Source organism: Sturnus vulgaris, chromosome 14 (assembly GCF_052056855.1).
Source record: "Sturnus vulgaris isolate bStuVul1 chromosome 14, bStuVul1.hap1, whole genome shotgun sequence".
Taxonomy (NCBI): Eukaryota; Metazoa; Chordata; class Aves; order Passeriformes; family Sturnidae; genus Sturnus; species Sturnus vulgaris.
Window position 1 is genome coordinate 1,303,932 of NC_142256.1, and position 18,902 is coordinate 1,322,833.

General features: G+C 53.0%; 1 protein-coding gene across 1 annotated transcript; it reads left to right on the forward strand.

Moving 5' to 3' along the window:
- The first annotated feature begins 1,590 nt into the window (after positions 1-1,590).
- Positions 1,591-9,751, forward strand: CNGA2 (cyclic nucleotide gated channel subunit alpha 2). The gene is made up of 6 exons (XM_088172938.1): positions 1,591-2,430; positions 2,581-2,688; positions 3,187-3,357; positions 5,622-5,729; positions 6,129-6,235; positions 6,897-9,751. Exons 1-6 carry the CDS (start codon positions 2,207-2,209, stop codon positions 8,318-8,320), a joined length of 2,142 nt encoding a protein of 713 aa, XP_088029064.1. The 5' UTR covers positions 1,591-2,206; the 3' UTR covers positions 8,321-9,751.
- Positions 9,752-18,902: the final 9,151 nt, after the last annotated feature.

Below are 18,902 nucleotides of genomic sequence, written 5' to 3' on the forward strand. Positions count from 1 at the left end.
TTGTGCACGATGGTGCTCAAGGGAGCAGCTCCTGGAGTTCCCATGTTCCTTTTGGAACAGCTGCAGCTGCAGGCAGGGAGCAAAAAGAGAGTTGGAAGGGGGACACGTTGCTGCCAGATTGTTGCTGACAGGTGAGCTGTCACCTGGAGTCTGTGATGTGGGGACAAGAGCAGGGTGACATCCTGTGCTGCTGGGTGCTCACCCAGGAACCACAGCCCCTGCCAAATGAGAAATTCTGTTTCTTCCTTTGGACTCTCCCTGCTGCCTGGGTGCTCAGTGAGATCAGAAAAAGTGAAATTTAGGGCTTTGAAGGGGAAAGTAAAAGGTAAACCTTTGATAGCAAAGATGAAAGAGACTCCTGGTGCTGGTGCTTTCAGATCAGCCCTGCACAAGGTGCAGGACTCCATGTGCCCGTCAGGAATGGATCCAGCCTCAGCCACTGCAAATGGTTACACCCTGGAGGGAGAGGATAAAAACTGACCTCTTCCTTATTGCCTTGGGCATGCAGATTTTTTGGCATTAGAATGACTTTCTGAGCAAAATAGGAGGGCAGAAATTGGTGAAAGGTGCATTCCATGATCACCTTCAAACTCTGCAGCTCTCTCTGATGGGACTCCAGAGTAGCACTTCTGGTCCCCTGCTCTGCCAGCAGAAGAGGTAAGTGGATGTGAGGGTGTTAAAATGTCTCTACTTTTTCCAGTTTTCCATCCTACAGTAGCTGTGGCACAGCCTCTGAAGTAGGGAAATAATCACCATCTTTGCTTTTCCCTAGGGCAGGAGGCTGGGAGGGGAGTGGGAGCAGACCTTTGGTGCAATCCAGGTGCATCTCCTGGTGTGGCAGGACCTGAGCCCACCTGGGAGTGCTGGCTGTGCCTGTCCCTGGGTGCACAATGAGGACTCAGGGGTTACTGGGCACAGAGCTGCTCAGGATGGCTGTGATCTCCAGCTGGGCACTGTCCTGCAGTTCCTGGGGTCCCTCCAGCCCAGAGGAGGTGACGGGTGGGGGGAGAAGGGAACACGTGCGTAGGGAAATGGAGCATCCCCGAGCAACACATTTCCCTCCTCCCCTTTCATCCCCAGACACAAGGCTGGCTGCTGCCAGTGTCAGCTCCCCTGGAGGAGCTGCTCAGGGCATGGAGGGTGCTCAGGGGACGAGCAGGGCGGTGACAGACACAGGGCTGTGTGCACTGTCCCCGCTGCCACCGAGGGGCACCTCCACTTGTTCTGCCCTGGCTTGGTGTTCGAAAAGCTCCGGAGGAAGCCCGAGAAGCTCCCGGAGCAGGGATGCTCCCCAGCCAGCCCTGCCAGCCCGCCTGAGGCAGCAGCACAGCGCTCAAGGCTGCGGGGGACGCCGGGCTCGTAAGTGGACGCTGGTGGCTTCTCGGTGGTGGCAGCGGTGGCCCAGGGAGGTGTGGAAAGGAGGGACAGGCAGGGCAAGGCAGGAGTGGGGGAAATAAGGGAAGAAGGGGGGACGTAGGAAAGGGAGGAGTAGGCAAGGAAAGGAAAGGCAAGGGAGGGGTGGGGAGGCAAGGCAGGGGTAGAAAAGAAAAGGGAGGGTGGAAAAGGCAAGGCAAGGGAGGGTAAAAAAGACAAGGCAAGGCACAGGAAGGCCGGGCAAGGCAACCCAGGGCAAGGGAGGGTTAGTAAGGTCAAGGCAAGTCAAGGCAAGGCAAGAGAGGGGAAAGCAAGCATGGTAAAGGAGGAGTTGGACAGGGAAAGGCAAGGCAAGGGAGGGTAGAAAAGACAAGGCAGGGCACAGAAAGGCTAGGCAAGGCAACACGGAGCAAAGGAGGAGGAGTAGGCAAGGAAGGCAAGGGAGGGGAGGGGTAGGAAGGACAAGGCAAGAAAAGGCAAGGCAAGGAGGGGGAAAGCAAGCAAGGTAAAGGAGAGGTTGGACTGGGAAAGGCAAGGGAGGGCAGGGAAAAGGAGGAGTACACAATGGGAAGGGGAAGGGCAAGCAAGGCCAGGAACAGAAGGCAAGGAGAGTAGGAAAGGCAAAGGAGAGGTAGGCAAAACCAGGGAAGAGAAGGAAAATGAGGTGTTACTCTGGCAATGGATGAGGAGTCTGAACGATGAGGAGAGCATCTTTTATGGACCCAGGCAGTTGTGAGATCTCTGGGAGAGAACAAAGCACCCTTCAGGACTCCTCGTGGAGTCATGGGAATCATGGTGTAGCCCATGCCGTGGTATTTGACCCTCTCTTCCCATGCTGTGCTGGATTTCTGTGTTCAAATCACGTGATGTGTCCTGCACGTGTTTTCTTGTGGCTGTTTTGTGCTTTTTTGCAGGTCCCTGGGTGTGTGCCCGTGGTCTCCTCACACTGAAGATGCCAGTGGAGAGCAATGGTCTGCACAGTTCCCCAGCCAACCACCAGCCCTGCCCACCCCAGCCCCGGGGGGACACGGAGGGGACAGGGCTCAGCACCAGCAGGTCAGGCTGGTCCTGCTTTGGTTCAGGGGGCTGTGGCATGGGCAGGGCTGTGATGCCCAATCTCTGCTGCCAGCTTGCTGCAGTGTGCCTGGCTGTGGCAGTGCCATGGTGGCACAGTGTGGATGTGATCCCCCGTTTTCCCCACTGCAGGACCCGTTCAGCCCAGGATGACACCACCTCAGAGCTGCAGAGAGGAGCCAGCCTGGATGGGGAGCAGGGGGCTGACCACGCTTTCCGAGGCCAGGGAGCCTTGGCCAGGTACCTGTGTGTGCCACTGGCATGGGGTGAGCCTTCTGTGCCTGGCCTTGACACTGGGGCCTTCTGTGGGGCCAGGATCCCCTTCTGCTGTATGGAATTAATGGGATGCAGGGATGAGTGTTGGTGAATGCTGCTCTTTGTGCCTCAGTGTCCATGGAGAGGGTTTTGGTAGGGGATGGCTTCACCCACACTGGGCTCAGAGGCTCCTTTCCCTGCAGGCAGCCTCCCTCTGCCTCAGTCACTTACAGATTCCTCATACTCCTGTGGGAATGACAGCAGGACTGGGGTAGAATTGTGGAACTCTATCAGGGTGGTCTCTATTACTTGTATAATTTTGGTCCCACATCATCACTAAATGGGGTCAAAAAGAAATTGTAGTGCTTGAGAGGGAACTGCAAGAGTTTTCTTCTCAGTTGTAGCTCCCCTGATGGCTCTGAAGCTTTTGCTTTGTCCTTGCTCTGTTTCCAACTCCTGGCTCTGCCTCTCTCCCCTGTCCAGGATAGTCCGGCTGGTGCTGGTGCTCAGGGACTGGGCCAACAAGAGCCTGCACGAGGAGCAGCAGAGGCCAGACCCCTTCCTGGAGCGTTTTCAGGGCCCTGAGCTCCTGACAGTGCCTGCAGGTGCTGGTGATGAACTTGAGGATGAGGAGACTGAGAAGTTAAACAAAAAGTAGGGTCCTTTTCCTTGGCTGGGGTTCAGCTGTGCGTGGAGCTCAGGGGCTCCCCATGGGGATGGTGATGGGGATGGGAAGGAAAGAAGTGGGATGGAGTGGTGGGAAGGGTCCCTCCTGCCTTCTCCAGCCCCTGTTGTGGCAGCCAGCCTGGCAGGGCTGTTTTGCTGACACACGGGACCTGGTGGTCTGTCCCTATGGAAAAGACTTGGCCTGTCCCTCAGCAATGGGGTCTTCTCCCTCCTGGTCCATCCCTGGTGGGAAACACATCAGACCTCCTCAATTTCATACCAGTCCCACACTAGGGTTGTTTTTGGAGCCAGCCCTGGGTCTGTAATAAGATGCACCTGCAGCTTGTGCATAGGAGGGGCTGGACACAACCAAGGGATGCAGGACTCCACCCAGCAACCACTACATCCCACCCAGGAGCCACAAACCTGTGGGATTTGCCAGTCTCATTCATCATCTGCAGGATGAAGGGAGTGTTTGCTGTCTGTGCCCCTACAAAGAGCAGCTTTCTGAAAAGGCTCTTTCAAATCCAGCCCTTTCATCTCCTCAGCTCACACTCCTGGTGAGAAGCAATAACCTGGCTTTTCTTCTGCTGGCTAATTAGAGGGCAAAGCTCACAGACTACTCTGGACCCTACCATTATACATGGTAATTAAAACACCAAGAAATAATTGTTTTCTGTAGGAGAAAAATAATCTGAGCCTTGTATCTGGCACTTTACTAGTAATGGAAGAAAATCCTGTTCTGCCCTATGGGGTTAAGGAGAGCTTGTTCATGACTAGAAGGAGCTGAAGTGTTCTGTGGAAGGGCTGCCCAGTGCCAGTGGGTTCTGGGGATGCAGTGGGAACTTCTGGGGTTTTCCAGGTCCTCAGCTGCACAGGTATGAAGAGCCCCAAGTCTGGTAATCCCACATGTGAGCTGCTACTCATGGCTGTGACAGGCTCCACAGCTCCAAACCTGAGTGCAAAGCCTTTGGGAAGAGGCAGATGATTATTCCTTCTTCCTGGGTTAACTCAGAGCCCTGTTTTTCCCACCCTGATTCTGCTGTCATTGTAGTATCAGTGATTCTGGCCACCTGTCATGGCAGCACTGGTGATTTAAAGCTGAAATTACCAACATCATTAACAGCATTATTGATGTTATTAGTGGTTGTGGATGCTACAACTCTCTGGGCTGACTGCAGGTGAGTCAGAGCTTCCCCTGTGGCAGTGCTGGATGTCCTAGGGAGCAGAGTCCCTCTCTCAAAAAAAAAAAAAAAGTTCAAGTCACACTTTCTGGTTAAAGAATAAACCCTTTTAATGGGGAGGCTGGACCATTACTTGTCTGTGGGTGCACAGAGAGTGAACATGAGGGACTGGGGCTGGCTTTGTGCCAAGTGCCAGTCCCCACACTCCAGGCACTGCCTGCTCCAGGGAAAGGAGACATCCAGGCAGAGGTTCTGCCTTTGAAGCTGCCGGAAATGATGGGGCGGGCATGGGGAATCTGTTGGCAAGTGGGTTGTTTATTTTCCTATCACTGAGGGAGTTTTGCTTGTTCAAAAGCTGGGAGGGAAGGAAGGAAGGAAGGAGGGAGAGGGTGTTTTGCCCCACCAGGCTGCAGAAGCTGTAAACCTATCAGTCCAGCCACAGAGTTTCTCTTCCCCTGCTTCTCCAGTGAATCTGGCAACTGGAGCACACACTTCTTATCTCAAAGTCCCAGGACGAGCAGGATCAAACACTTGGGAGCAGTTCAAAGGCTGGAGGCCGGGCTGTGCAGACTGCAGGAGACACAGGAGGCAGCCCTGCCATGCCAGCTGCCCCCGGGGCCACTGCTCTGGGGCTTGGGTAGCCCCTCCTGGTGCTGCCACTCATCTGCAGCACACTTTCCTTCCTGCTCCAGTTAACCTTCAGATCTGCCTGGCACTGGTCCCTACCTCACCTGGGAGAGGCAATGTCATGTCACGTCACGAGAACTTTTCTGATCACGCTCTTCCATACATCTGTTCCTGGCTGTGCCACTGGGGTGCTGTGTCATATGGGCCACCTGCTTTGCCTTACCATCCCACAGTTTCTTCTTCTGCTGCATTCTCAGCTCAGTTTTAGGGATAAAGGAACTCAAATAGTGCTGGGATTCATTTTGATGTCAGACAGGCACACAAGCTGCAGCTCTGGTTGAGGCAGTGTGGTGTAAGGCATGGAGGATGTGATTCAGATTGTTCATTCCAATCCTGTTGCCCACATACACTGCCAGCTCTGACTTTTCTCTCTGCTTCCAGGAGGAAATGGCAGTTCTTCGTGGTAGACCCTGCAGGGGACTGGTATTACCACTGGCTGGCTGTGATTGCAGCTCCTGTCCTCTACAACTGGTGCTTGCTCATAGCCAGGTGAGCTGGGAGCTTGTGGGGTTCCTGCCTGCTCTGACCCTCCTGATCACCTGTTTGTTGTGGCTCAGCCAGGATCAGACTGATGCTGGTGGTGCTGGGGCTGGTGGGCACTGGAAGGAAAGAGACTCTCCATTATCACTGTGAATTCACAGTGGTGAATTGCAGCTGTCAGCTAGAAAGGGCCATGGTTTCAGGGTCATTTTGGAGGTGGTTTCAAGATGTTACTTACCTACATCAAGGGAGGGCAGATTTTTCAGAGCAGGGAGTTTTAATTCCTAGAAGAGGATTGCCCAGTGGCCAAACTCTGTTGCAGAGTTGGGTGCTTCAGGATCAGCTGTAATAATTAGAGAAGTTGTGGGGATTTGTGGTCTCACAGCCTGTTTGATGACCTTCCTCCAGGGCTTGCTTCACTAACCTGCAAAAGACCTATTTTGTGCTGTGGCTGGTGTTAGATTACATCTCAGATGCTCTGTATCTCGGGGACACAGTGATCCGCCTGCACACAGGTGAGCAGGAGCAGCATCCTGGCTTTCCTTTAATCCCTTAAAAGTGGAGATGAGCTGCAAGGGACAGGCCTAATCCACAGTTCCATTAGAAGGAGAGTTTTGCCTACCTTGGCGTTCACTAGTGCGAAGCAGTCTCCAGAGAAAGAATCTAATTAGAAGATCTGAGAAATAGAGCAAGTTTCAATATGAAAGATTAATCATCCCAGCTTTCAACTTCACCTTTGAATAATTGTACAAAATTACCTGCATTACTATTAGTATTCGGGCATAGTTGAAGGTCTGTATCTCTGATTTTGCATCAGTTCAGCTAATGAATTATCTGCATGGAAAAATGGTAGAATTTAATGTTCTCGGAAGGCAGCACTTGGCTGTACGTTTGCTGACAGAACTGCAATAATTCATGATCTGGAGGATGGAAACCTTTGTGCTCCTTTTTCTTCATGGCTAAAGACTAAATCCCTGAGTTATATCTTAGGGTGGCTTTTGCCAGATGAAGGCCTTGAGTGATAGCAAACTGAGCAGAGCAGGAACTGGTAATATTTGGGTGACCCTGTGTATTTATGCACACAAATCTATGGCATACCATAGATTATTGCTCAGGTGCTCACAACACCCTCAGAAAAGTCAAACCAAGATAATCCTGTAATTTGCTCCTCTTTAGGATTCTTGGAACAGGGCCTCCTGGTTAAGGACCCAAAGAAATTACGGGATAACTACATCCACATGCTCCAGTTCAAGCTGGATGTTCTCTCCACCCTGCCCACAGACCTGGCCTATTTTTTGGTGGGATTGCACTGCCCTGAGCTGCGTTTCAACAGGCTGCTGCGCTTCTCCCGCATGTTTGAGTTCTTCGACAGGACCGAGACCAGAACCAGCCACCCCAACATCTTCCGCATCTGCAACTTGGTTCTTTACATCCTGGTCATCATCCACTGGAATGCCTGCATTTACTATGCCATCTCCAAGGCCATAGGCTTCGGAGAGGACAGCTGGGTCTATCCCAATGTCACAGACCCTGAGTACGGGTATCTGACCCGGGAGTACGTCTACTGTCTTTACTGGTCCACGCTGACCCTGACCACCATCGGGGAGACCCCTCCCCCTGTGCGGGATGAAGAGTATCTCTTTGTGATCTTCGATTTCCTCATCGGCGTCCTCATCTTTGCCACCATCGTGGGCAACGTGGGGTCCATGATATCCAACATGAACGCCACCAGGGCGGAGTTCCAGGCCAAAATCGACGCCGTCAAACACTACATGCAGTTCCGCAAGGTGAGCAAGGACTTGGAAACCAAAGTCATCAAGTGGTTCGATTACCTGTGGACCAACAAGAAGGCAGTAGATGAACGGGAGGTCCTCAAGAACCTCCCTGATAAGTTAAGGGCAGAGATTGCCATCAACGTTCACCTGGAGACACTGAAGAAGGTGAGGATTTTCCAGAACTGCGAGGCAGGGCTGCTGGTGGAGCTGGTGCTGAAGCTTCGCCCCCAGGTGTTCAGCCCGGGGGATTACGTGTGCCGGAAAGGGGACATCGGGAAGGAGATGTACATCATCAAGGAGGGCAAGCTGGCCGTGGTGGCGGATGATGGGATGACACAGTATGCTTTGCTCACTGCAGGGGGCTGCTTTGGTGAGATCAGCATCCTCAACATCAAAGGGAGCAAAATGGGCAACAGGCGCACAGCCAACATCCTCAGCTTGGGCTACTCTGATCTCTTCTGCCTGTCAAAGGAAGATCTCATGGAAGCAGTCACAGAGTACCCTGATGCCAAAAGGATCTTGGAGGAGCGTGGCAGGGAGATCCTAATCAAGGAAGGGCTGCTGGATGAGTCAGCTGAAGAGGAAAGCACAGAAGGGAAGAGCATGGAGGAGAGGCTGGACAGGGTGTCCTTGAACCTGGACACACTGCACACCCGCTTTGGCCGGCTCCTGGCTGAGTACAATGATGCCCAGATGAAGCTCAAGCAGCGCATCAGTGCTCTGGAGTCCAAGATGAGGCAGGAGGAACTGGAGGATTTCTTCTCTGATAGCTCAGACAGTCTGTTTGAGGATGAGGAGAAAGTTTTACCTGGTGGGATGCAGTGAGAGGGAATAGAGTCAGCTGGATGATGTCTGACCTTGTGTTGAGGCAGTGTTTGCTGCTTCACAAGGCAGACCCTGTGGCTGCCTTGCCAGGGCCTTTTCTCAGGTCCTGCTGCTGGCACTGCCTGGATGGCAGCCCCTGAGGTGGCTCCAAATCAGGGGATTGTCCCAGCTCCTCCTCTGACCTGTGACTTTTTCATTGCCTTTTGGGTTCAGCCTTTATAACTCACTTCAGGTAATCAGTCCTCAGTGAGTGTCTGCAAGCACTGCCCAGTCTGCACCCAGAAACTCTTCACCCACAAGATCCCCAAACTCAGCCAAGACAGGGCAAACTGCGCCTCTGGCATCTGCAAACGGAGAGGCTTGTCTGGGTCACTGTCACTGTCCTGGTCACCACGCTGGCTGAGGCTGGGCACTGAGCTGGCAGGACCTGCAGCTGCTGCCTCCTGCCTGCCTCTCTCTGCAGTTGTTTGGTGCTGTCAGGGGGCACCTGGTGCAGGTAGTTTGGTGCCCTGAGCACTGCACCTTCCTGGGGACAGCGTTTCCAAGCTCTCCTACTGTGGAAGCAGCGTGATTCCTGTGCAATGCAGAGTGTAGTGCTGGCAGTGCTACGAGCAGGAGTCAGACAGAGAGTGTCTCTCCCCTCTATCTAATGACAGCCACATGTGCCAGGAGAGGTTTGACTGAAATGACATGTTTTTAAGGAACAAAGCCATGGTGGCAGCCAACTGTGCCCATATTTGCTTTGCTGTGGGTAGCTCAGAGAGAGCACAGAACACATTTATTTTCTTAGGCAGGGGGTTTTCTTGTACTCAGTGGGAGTTTTGGGGCTTTGCAGGCTGCAAAGGCCCCTGCCTTCTGGAGGAGAGATGAGTGGCAGAGCCACAGGGACACGTGTGAGAGTGGAAACGTGGCTCCACTGCGAGTGCCAGCAAAGCTCTGCTGGGCTGGGCTGCAGCCCTGGGGGCTCCATGGTGTGAGCAGCTTGATTGGGAGGGGGACAGTGCAGGAACAGCCCCCAAAACCCTGCAAGCAGCAGCAGCACCAGTGCAGCAGCAGTGCTGCCTCAGAGTGCAGGACAGGTGCTGGGACTGGAGGATGACACCTCATTTTTGGTTCTGGGCCTATGAGTCCACTGCACATGTGGGGTGCGCTTAGGGAATATTTTGGTGGAGAAGGGAATTCATGTTCTGGTTCAAACTGAGCCGAGAGTTTGGCTAAAATGATGGGAGGACACATGGGGAAATACCAACCCAGAAGGGTTCATAGTGGAAAACTGAGGGTATTTGTTCTTTCCTTCCCTCCAATCTAAAACTGCCTCTCTGCATTTCATATGAACATTTTCCATTTAAAAATAAGGGCCTTGCTTTTTGGGATTTTGGGGGTAGGAATGTTTACATTACCAAAATTAGAAGTTGGGGTAAGAATAAAAGTTTTTTTGTCATCTCTGAATTAAACTGTTGCTCTTGTAGGTTTGATGTTTTTTCCTTTTATTATCAAGATGCTCTTGGCTGAAGTCGATGTAATTGCAGGTCTGCTACTCCTTATAATGCCACGAGTTGCATCCCCCAGATTCCCCATTTTCTAGGAGTATCCATCATGGATTTGCAGCCAGCTTTTGCATCGCCCGTTCCCTCCCGCACCGCCCGTTCCCTCCCGCACCGCCCGTTCCCTCCCGCACCGCCCGTTCCCTCCCGCACCGCCCGTTCCCCGCTCCCCATCCCGGCGCTGCGGGGCGGCTGCGGATGCGACGGGCGGGCGGCAGAGGGCGCTGTGGCCCGCGGAACCGCAGCGCCCGTACAGCGCCCCCCGGGCTGGAGCGTCCGTGTGGGAAGGGAGGAGGGACACTCAGTGTGACATCCCTGTGATGGAGGGGGGACACTCAGTGTGACATCCCCGTGATGGAGGGGGGACATTCAGTGTGACATCCCCGCGAAAGAGGGGTGACACTCAGTGTGACATCCCTGTGATGGAGGGGGGACACTCAGTGTGACATCCCCGTGATGGAGGGGGGACATTCAGTGTGACATCCCCGCGAAAGAGGGGTGACACTCAGTGTGACATTCCTGTGATGGAGGGGGGACCCTCAGTGTGATATCCCCGTGAGGGAGGAGTGACACTCAGTGTGACATCCCCATGAGAGAGAGGGGGACCCTCAGTGTGACATCCCCGTGAAAGAGGGGGGACACTCAGTGTGCCATCCCCATGAGAGAGAGGGGGACCCTCAGTGCGACATCCTCCGGACTCCGTGCGGAACACTCTGCGTGACTCTCCTTGCGGGACCGCCTTTGCGGCCGGGACGCTCCATGCGGACGGGGGGACCGTCTATGCGGGTCCCTCCTTGCGAGCGGGTGGGACCCTGCATGCAGGACCCTCTGTGCGGGCTCGCAGCCCGTCGGGACGGAGAGCCAAGCCTTTGGCAACGCCACCACGAGTGTTTCCCGATGTCCCTTCCACCCCTCTCCGCTCCGCAGCTGCGCCCCGACCCGCGCTCAGCGCCGGGGGCTCTGCCTCATCCGTGCCCCTGCCCGGCAGCGCCTGCCCGGCTCGGGAGCTGCTGGAAGCTCAGGGAGGTCTGCCTTGCTCCCGGGGATGGGGAGAAAAACCAATCAAGCCCCCTCCTTCCCCCAGTTTTAATCCCAGATAATAATGCACTCGGGAAATTTTAAGCCTTCAGACAAATGACCCCAGGGGATGGCTTTGTGAATTCAGAGCAGATCCCGCTTGTTTCCTCAAGGCGGCAAGCCAGGAAATCATGGATTGATGAACCGCTTGACGGGCCTGCTAATGAAATTAGCAGCAGCTCCATGAATTTTTTCAGTGAGCAGGACAGGCAGATGTTGGCAGGAAGCACACACAATGGCACAGCTGCACTTGCGGGCTGCCTGAATTCCCGGCAGAGCGGACATGGGGCTCAGCAGATCCAGCCCTGGCTGCTGCCCATTTTACAGGTGGTTTCCCTAAGGCTCTCCTGGAGATGGGGAGCAGAGAGCTGCCAAAGACATCCAGGAGAAAAATCCTGCTGTAAGAGTCTGCTCAGCACCCTGCAGAGACGTGCCCATGTGTTACAATGCAATGAGCTGCCTTGTCCATGTCTTATTAATAATTTCCTTCTTTTAGGTTTCTCCAAAGACAGCTTCAGTTGTACAGGGGATCTTCTCAGCTGTGTGTTGTGGATGGGAAACGTCAAATATGGAGCAAATATATTGACTTTGGGAGAGGTCATGCCAGGGGATCATCACCAGGCAGTCACCCTCAGACCAGGGAAGCCCCCTGACAGCTGAAGCAGATGTTTTCTTCTATCAAAGGATGCATCTTCAGACCTGGCCTGCCTGTACCAGAGCCGGAAAAGGCCTGGGATGCTCAGGTGAATGGTACATGACTGTGCCATACTGGGTTTCCCTCCCCTGTGAGCATCGCTTCCAGGAACGAAATTATTGTCTCTGGCTGATACTCAGAAAAAGCTCTCATCGACCTCTGGGAAGTGCAAGTATCCATTTCACAGCTGGGGAAAATGGAGAGAGCCTGCCAGGACACAATGGTGATAACTGCTGCCTCCCAGCTGCCTGCTTCTTGTTTTTCTCTAGGTATTCACGAAGAGGCCATCGTGGTGGCAGAGAGTAAGCCCCAAAATAACCTCTGCTTATGCTGTGTGCAGCAGGGCTGCAGCACAGGAAACCATCTGGCTTTGCCCATTCTCCAGAGCTAAGTTAGGTCAGCAAGCTGCAAACAAGGTTGGTGTGAGTTTGGACCAGTGGATTTAGGGATTGCAGAGAGGGTCTGGCTCTGAGCCTGGGGTCTGGCATGAAGCCTGAAGCACAGCAGGCTCAACCTGGTGAGAAGATCTGTGTGCCAGGGGAATGGTGTGAAGTGCAGGGGCAAGCTCCAATCTTGCTCTGTTGTCCTGACCACTCTGTGTCTCTCCTCTGGGCTGGTTGGACCCAAATCTCTTGGAAATCAGGAGAGTTTGGAGGCAACTCCAAACCCTCCAGCATGGGCCCCTTTCAGAGCTCCTAGACAGCTTTTCTTACCCCAGCTCCTGCCTCCTCTGCACACAGGGGAACCAGGGCTGCTGCTGGGGCTGGTGCTGCTATCCCAGGAGTGAGGCACTGAATGCAGAGGGCTGCTGCAAGTGAGATTCCACCCGTTCTCAAGGGGCTGGCATGTGGAGGTGGTGTAGAAGGTCACCAGCCTCCCATGCAGCTGTTTCCTGGAGGAGGAAATATCTTGCTCAGGCTCCTTTGGATTCTGAAATTGAAGCACTGCCTGCTTCTCCTGCAGGTAGGAGTGAGGTTCCACAGGAAAGGCTCTGCACTCAGCTTGCTCTCCTGGCCCACGGGTGATGCTGGATGTGCTGCCCTTGGGAAATGCTGGAGAAGGCAGGAGCTGCTGCCAGAGCACTGCTGGTGCTGGGCAATCTGTGTTTTCTTTGCAGTCCCTGGTGAGTATTAGAGGATATTTTTGTGGTGTGGTCCTTAGCACGCAGCATGTCCCAGTTTTGTCCTGTTCAACCAAAGCCCTCTATCACCCCATCTTCATGTGGGGTCCCAGTGTGGTGTGAGGACTGTCACCATCCCCACGAGCACATCTCCCCGACATGAGCAGCAGAACCTAAGTGGATGAAGGCTGAACCCCTCTTGTACTGCAGGAGGCTGCAGACCTGCACACCATGCAGGTCCAGGTCAGCCTGGTGAGCTCCTGTGCTGACTGCTGGCTCACTCCCCTCCCTCTCTCCTGTTCAAAGTACCAGGGTGCTGCTTCCTTCTCGGGTAAACAAGCAGAAGTACCTGTTCCTGAATCCAAGCATGTGTTGCCATGACAGCAGCTCAGGGTGATGGGTGAGCAGGAGGTGAAGCCATCCCAACCATCTCCCTTGGAGGAATGAAATAGAAGATCCTGGCATGCTCTCCCAACAGCCCTTCTCTCCCTAACCCACTAGTCTGGGGCTTCTGAGGGTGAATGAGGGCTTCTCTGTCCCATCATGGGGCTCTCCCTGGTGCTCTCCTCTGCCCAGCCCTGCTTGTTCCTAAACGTTGCCTTTGGTCTTGGCCACATGTCACATTACATCTTCTGGACTGGAAAGTGGAGGGGAAATACAGGAGAGGATTTAGGTTTATCCTTCTTGGAGCCAGATAAAGTCTGTCACAGAGACTGAATCCCTCTGCCTACTTGCCTGGATGGATTATCTGCAGTTGTAGCAGGATCTTTGATCTCCTCCAGGGCTGTGATCCCCAGGTGTGGTGTGGGAAAGGGGCAGGGGTGCTGTGGAGTGACCACTGGCCCTCTCCGTGTCTGGCTGTGCTCTGGGAAGAACTACCTGGGTGCTTGGCAGGGCAGGATGGTCTGCAAAGGCTTGGGTGGAGCAGGCTGCTCGCTGGGCAGTGCAGGAGAGGGAGCAGAGCAGAAGAGCCTGAGCTGCACCTGCAGTCCCCACAGAGCTCAGAGGAAGCACTGATAACACCTCAGGCAGAGGATGGAGATCCCGCCGCGGTCCATGCCCACAATGTGGGCGATAACCTCACTGAGGAGGCTGCCAGGGCAGTTTTAAAAATGAGAAGTTACTTTGTCACTTCTCTGAGAAGCTTTTGGAGCATATTCAGAGCAGAAGTCCTTTCCTGCGGGTTTCTCTTTGCTTCTAAGTGCTCGGATGGGGAGGATGCACTTGGAGACTCTGCTCCCTTCGTACTCCAGGCCGTGGTGGAATCTGCTTGCTGTGTGAGGTCAGAGGGACAGGGAGCAAGCTTTCAGTCAGCAAATGATGGTAGCTATGCAATACAGAGGGATGGGGAGACGATGGGACGGGTAATGAAGAGCAAGAAGAGAATGACAATTTCTTACCTCCTGAGTTGCTGTGGATGCTTCTGAGTCTGTTCCTAGATCTGTCTCTGGCACAGCACTGTCTGGGTGCTCCTCACTTGGCTCATCTCTTGAGATGCAAAGTTTTTACCCTTCTGGGAAGTGAGGATTCAGCAGCCACCTTCCCCTCCAGACAGACCCACGCTGGCCAGGCTTAGGCAACCACAGCTCCTCTCTTGCCATGAGCATCTTCCTCTTCACAGAATTGTAGAATGGCCTGGGTTGACCTTCCAACCCTGCTGTTGTATACAGGGACACCTTCCCTTAGATCAGGTTGCTCAGAGCTCCATCCAGCCTGGACTTGAGCACTTCCAGGGATGGGGCATCCACAGCTTCTCTGGTGCCAGTGCCTCACCACCCTCACCGAAAAAAATTCTTGCTAATAGGTAATCTAAACCCACTCTCAGTTTGAATCCATTCCCATCAGCTGTCTGCTAAGAGATACCTGAGACCCTGGTGATGGCCCCCATCTTTCCCACCCCCATTCCCATGTGAGTGACAGACACTGACTTTGGTTTTGAAAACCATCTTGTGCACTGGTGTGCAGAGCAGGTGAGCTGGAAGTTGTCTGGATTTTCTGGCCCCAGGCACCCTATGAGTCCTGCACGTACCTGAGTCACAAATACAAACATCTCCTGTGTGTTGCTCTGCTCATGTTAAGGTCAGAGGGCTCTGCAAGCGCTGACCTTTGAGAGCCTCACTGCAGAAACACAGCCTGACTGTGTTTTCCCCCCATTTCTGGGTATTTGTCTGCCTGCTGTCAGCCAGCCTTAAAAATACACAGGGCAAATCAAACGAGGATTCGTGTGTAACGGAGGGAATGGGAATCTTGGAGATTTCTCTGGTAAAGAAAAGATCCAGTGTCTTAGGGATGGTGCCTTGGAGGAGAGGGTTGTTAGAGCACAGGAGTCTTCCACATGTAGGATACACTTGAGTGCAGCACTGCAGTCTTGCTGTCCCCTGTTCTCTTCCAGGCTCTTCATCCCTCCTTCCTCACCCTGACTTGGTCTGGGTAGTTCTGAATGCCACATGAATCGATAATTTTAATTAGCTGCCATTCCTCATTTCTGCTTTATTGCTTGGATAAGCAAATTAAAAGCGAGCATGCTGTGGTGAACTGTTACCTTGAGTGGGCTGTGAGCACAGGCTGTTTCTTGCCCGTCTAAGCCCTGAGATGCTGCCAGTCACTGGGACAGGGGGTCAGAGGAGTTGCAAGGGAGAGAGGAGATGGAGAAATGCCTGGCTTATTTGAGCTGCTGGGCGAAGCTGAACAAAGTCTCTACTTGAGATGAGGGACCTGGGGCTAAGCAGCTCTGCTCTGGTTGGCAAATCTCCTTTCTATCTTCATGGTGAGAAAACCCTCTGGACTGAGAAGGTAAAGTTGTCGTGGGCACACAGAGGGGCTGTGGCAGGGCTGAGCAGCCCCACACTGGGGCAGAATTCAGGGTCTGTCAGGCTGGTGCCAGTGTTCAGGATGGTACCTGTCACATTTGTCCCCAGAAGCAGCCTGGGAAGGCTGCAGGAGGTGAGGCAGGCAGGGATGGACCCTGCATCATAATGGTGTGGGGCTGAGCTCTTTCCTGTGGTCAGATATCCTGAACTCATCTCCCTGGGAGGCAGGGCAGGACAGAGATGTATTAGCCCAGCTGGAAGGTGTTATCTACCAAAAGCCAAATTCACTATCTTATGCCAAGCCCTAAATGTATGTTTGTCTAATTAAAAGTTTTAGCAGTATAACCAAAAATGCAATGAGCAGTTGTTGTTATTATTAGTCCGGTTAAAATGCTACTAACACTGACAGCCTATTGATTGTGCAATCAATACCTAACAAATGCCATCAGCAGTGCTGCAGTTAAAACTGCTCTGCTATCAGACCTGGGGTCCCCCAGGTGCCTTGGGGTCCAGAAGGGACAAGGAGCCATCACCCTCCTCAGCTCTTTTCCAGGAGCACTGTGTCATTCACCATGGGGGTTTCTTCTTCTTGGGATCCACTTGGGACAGGCTTTATGTATTTTTCAACAGGCTTCATGCTCATCTCACTCTTCACTGGTCTGCAAATTCATGTGGCATCTGACTTGAGTAAATCTGTTCCCTTGCACATCCACAGGACAGCTCCTGTCCCATGCTCCTGCTACTCCTGAGGGAGATTCTGTTCAGCTCACAAGTTTGCATTGCCATCCCTGAGATGTGGGGGCCACACATCATCTCTGCCCACATCTTCAAGACTCAGGCTCAAAATGCTGCCTCTGCAGCTTATTCTGGGGCCTTAGGGGGTTAATCCTTGCTCAAATTTTAAATCATTTATTTATATCATGATTTTGAACAACTGTTTGGCACTGAACTCCACAGTGAGACCATTGTCCCTCCTATGGGGTCTCTGGTCCCCAGGTCCAGGTCATGTCCTGAGGTTATCCCAGAGCCACCCTTCACACCCTCAGTGAAATAAATCTGTGAGCCCAGGCACACATGGCTTTCTTCCAGCACCCCAACAAAAGGAAGTGTAAATGATTACACTCAATGCTGTATGCTGACACAACTCTTCTTGGAGCTGGCACTGTCACATGCACGGTTTTTGGTCATCCAGCTGCAGTCCCTGCTCCGATTCTGCCCTCCAGAAGGACTGGCAGGAGCAGAACAAGTTTCTTGTGGAGTTTCTTCACCATTCTCAGGGCTGGAGGAAGATCCCACAGGGTCTGCAGCCAGCAGGTGACACAGAGACATGTCCTGCTCCATGTCCTGCTCCACACAAGGCTTTGCCATCTCCTGATGCTTTCCCCTGCCTGCTCACCTGGGACACGGAGAGTCTGATTCCTCTTCAAGCTGCTGTGATCTCTGTGTATCTCACCATTATCTAGATGTTCCTAAATTTGGGGTGGTTCTGTTCCCTCTTACGTAATGTCTGCTTTGAGCTTTCCTGCTGTGCCTACCTGCATTTCCCTGGCAGTAATGTGGATTGTAAGAGTTACTTCTCCTGTGCCAAGTTCTGCCTTGTGCTGGTGCTCCCTGGTTTCTGATAGTGTGCTAGCCTTGAAGGGAAAACTCCATTAGGGGAATTAAAAATGTTGAATATAAAACCTTGGATGTAGCTGGGAGGCAAAATGTGGTCTGACAGATCCTCTGGTTTGTCAGAGCCTCTGACTGATGGGCGCCAGTGGGCTGCTGTCTGTAAGAATGACCTTTAGGGAAAGACAAATTGAGACAAAATATCTCATGAAAAAAACAACCACACCAGCAGTTTATGGAAATCTTTCTACTGCAAAACAGTGGCAAAGGTTCCCTGTACGCTGGCCTTGGCTTGATTGCTTTCTGTCAGACACAGAGAGCATGTGCTTCCTGGGAGAGCTCAGACTGACAGACCTGTTTGCATGGAGGCTGTCACTGCTTCTCCCTTCTCCAGCCTCAGTCTTGGACCAGGAGGATGATGAGGCTCTGCTGCTGGCAGACCTCAGCCTGAGGTGTTTCCCACCTGCTCACCAGCACAGCTTGTGTTGTCTCCTAAGCCCAGAAAATTTCTCATCTGCCACCTCCAAACCCAGCTCTGGGCTGGGGAGTGCTCCAGTGACCCCCCAGCTGCTGAGGGAGCTCTGTGCATTGACCCACTGGACTCGTCCTCTGGCTCCAGCACAGGATGTTCTGCACTGCTCCTGCCATGGCAGCTCCTGACTTTGCTGTGCAGCAAATGAGTTGTATTGATGCTGCTAATGTTCTGTGTAAATTCAGAGGAATTACCAGATGAATACTTGATGAGGCTAATTAAAGCTGAGTAACTTCCCTTCCCTTCCCTTCCCTTCCCTTCCCTTCCCTTCCCTTCCCTTCCCTTCCCTTCCCTTCCCTTCCCTTCCCTTCCCTTCCCTTCCCTTCCCTTCCCTTCCCTTCCCTTCCCTTCCCTTCCCTTCCCTTCCCTTCCCTTCCCTTCCCTTCCCTTCCCTTCCCTTCCCTTCCCTTCCCTTCCCTTCCCCTGTCCTCCAAGACTGTCCCCATGTCCCCTGATGGTCACAAACCATCTGTGGCCCATGTTGGAGCAGCTTTTCAGCCAAATTTGCAAGGAGAAATCCCTGCAACCACAACGTGCTGGAGGGGGACGTGTCCGTGCCTCCTTCCTCTGTTCCCATTCCCATTTCAGCTTTTTCCTGGGCCCTGTTACAAAGCCACAGATTTCTGTGCTCCTGGTTCTGCAGGGGTGAGGCTACAGGTTGTTTCAGCTGCTGGCTGCTGCAGCAGTTGAGTCAGACAAGAGCTGGCACTTTTGGGGACTCCTGGAAGGAATGCCCCACCCTGTGGGAGCTGCATTTGTACAGGGAAGCTGGAAGTGACTTCTGGCAACATTTAACACAGCCTGAGCTCGGACAGTGTAACAGTGGTGGTGTTTTGCACCACTTAATTAGTGGTTTGTCTGGAGCCTGTTCTGTCTTCACTCATAGCCAGGATTAAAAAACACACGAAGGAAACGAATTTTCTCGTGTTCGGGCTTGGTTGTTTTATTAAATCTTATCACAAGTACAGAAAGTTCAGCAACACTTCTAGCCACCAGCTAGAAGCGAGCAAAATGGAGATGAATCCAGCTAGCTACAAGGTCTCTTAAAGCTAAACAGTCCAATAGAGAAATAATAACTATATATTTATACTTTTAATCCAACAACCAAATTTCTGTGACCTGCAGTGCAGCACTAACTGTCCAACCAGAAACTACTGCCTGAAACCATGAAGAAGGAGGAAGAACACAGAGAGA

What these genes read in the sequence shown, in the direction of transcription:
- CNGA2 (XM_088172938.1), top strand. Translation starts at nt 2,207, where the DNA reads ATGCTGTGCTGGATTTCTGTGTTCAAATCACGTGATGTGTCCTGCACG. An exon ending in ACTGAGAAGTTAAACAAAAA is followed by an intron (nt 3,358 to 5,621) that starts GTAGGGTCCTTT and finishes CTCTGCTTCCAG; the next exon opens with GAGGAAATGGCAGTTCTTCG. An exon ending in TGGTGCTTGCTCATAGCCAG is followed by an intron (nt 5,730 to 6,128) that starts GTGAGCTGGGAG and finishes ACCTTCCTCCAG; the next exon opens with GGCTTGCTTCACTAACCTGC.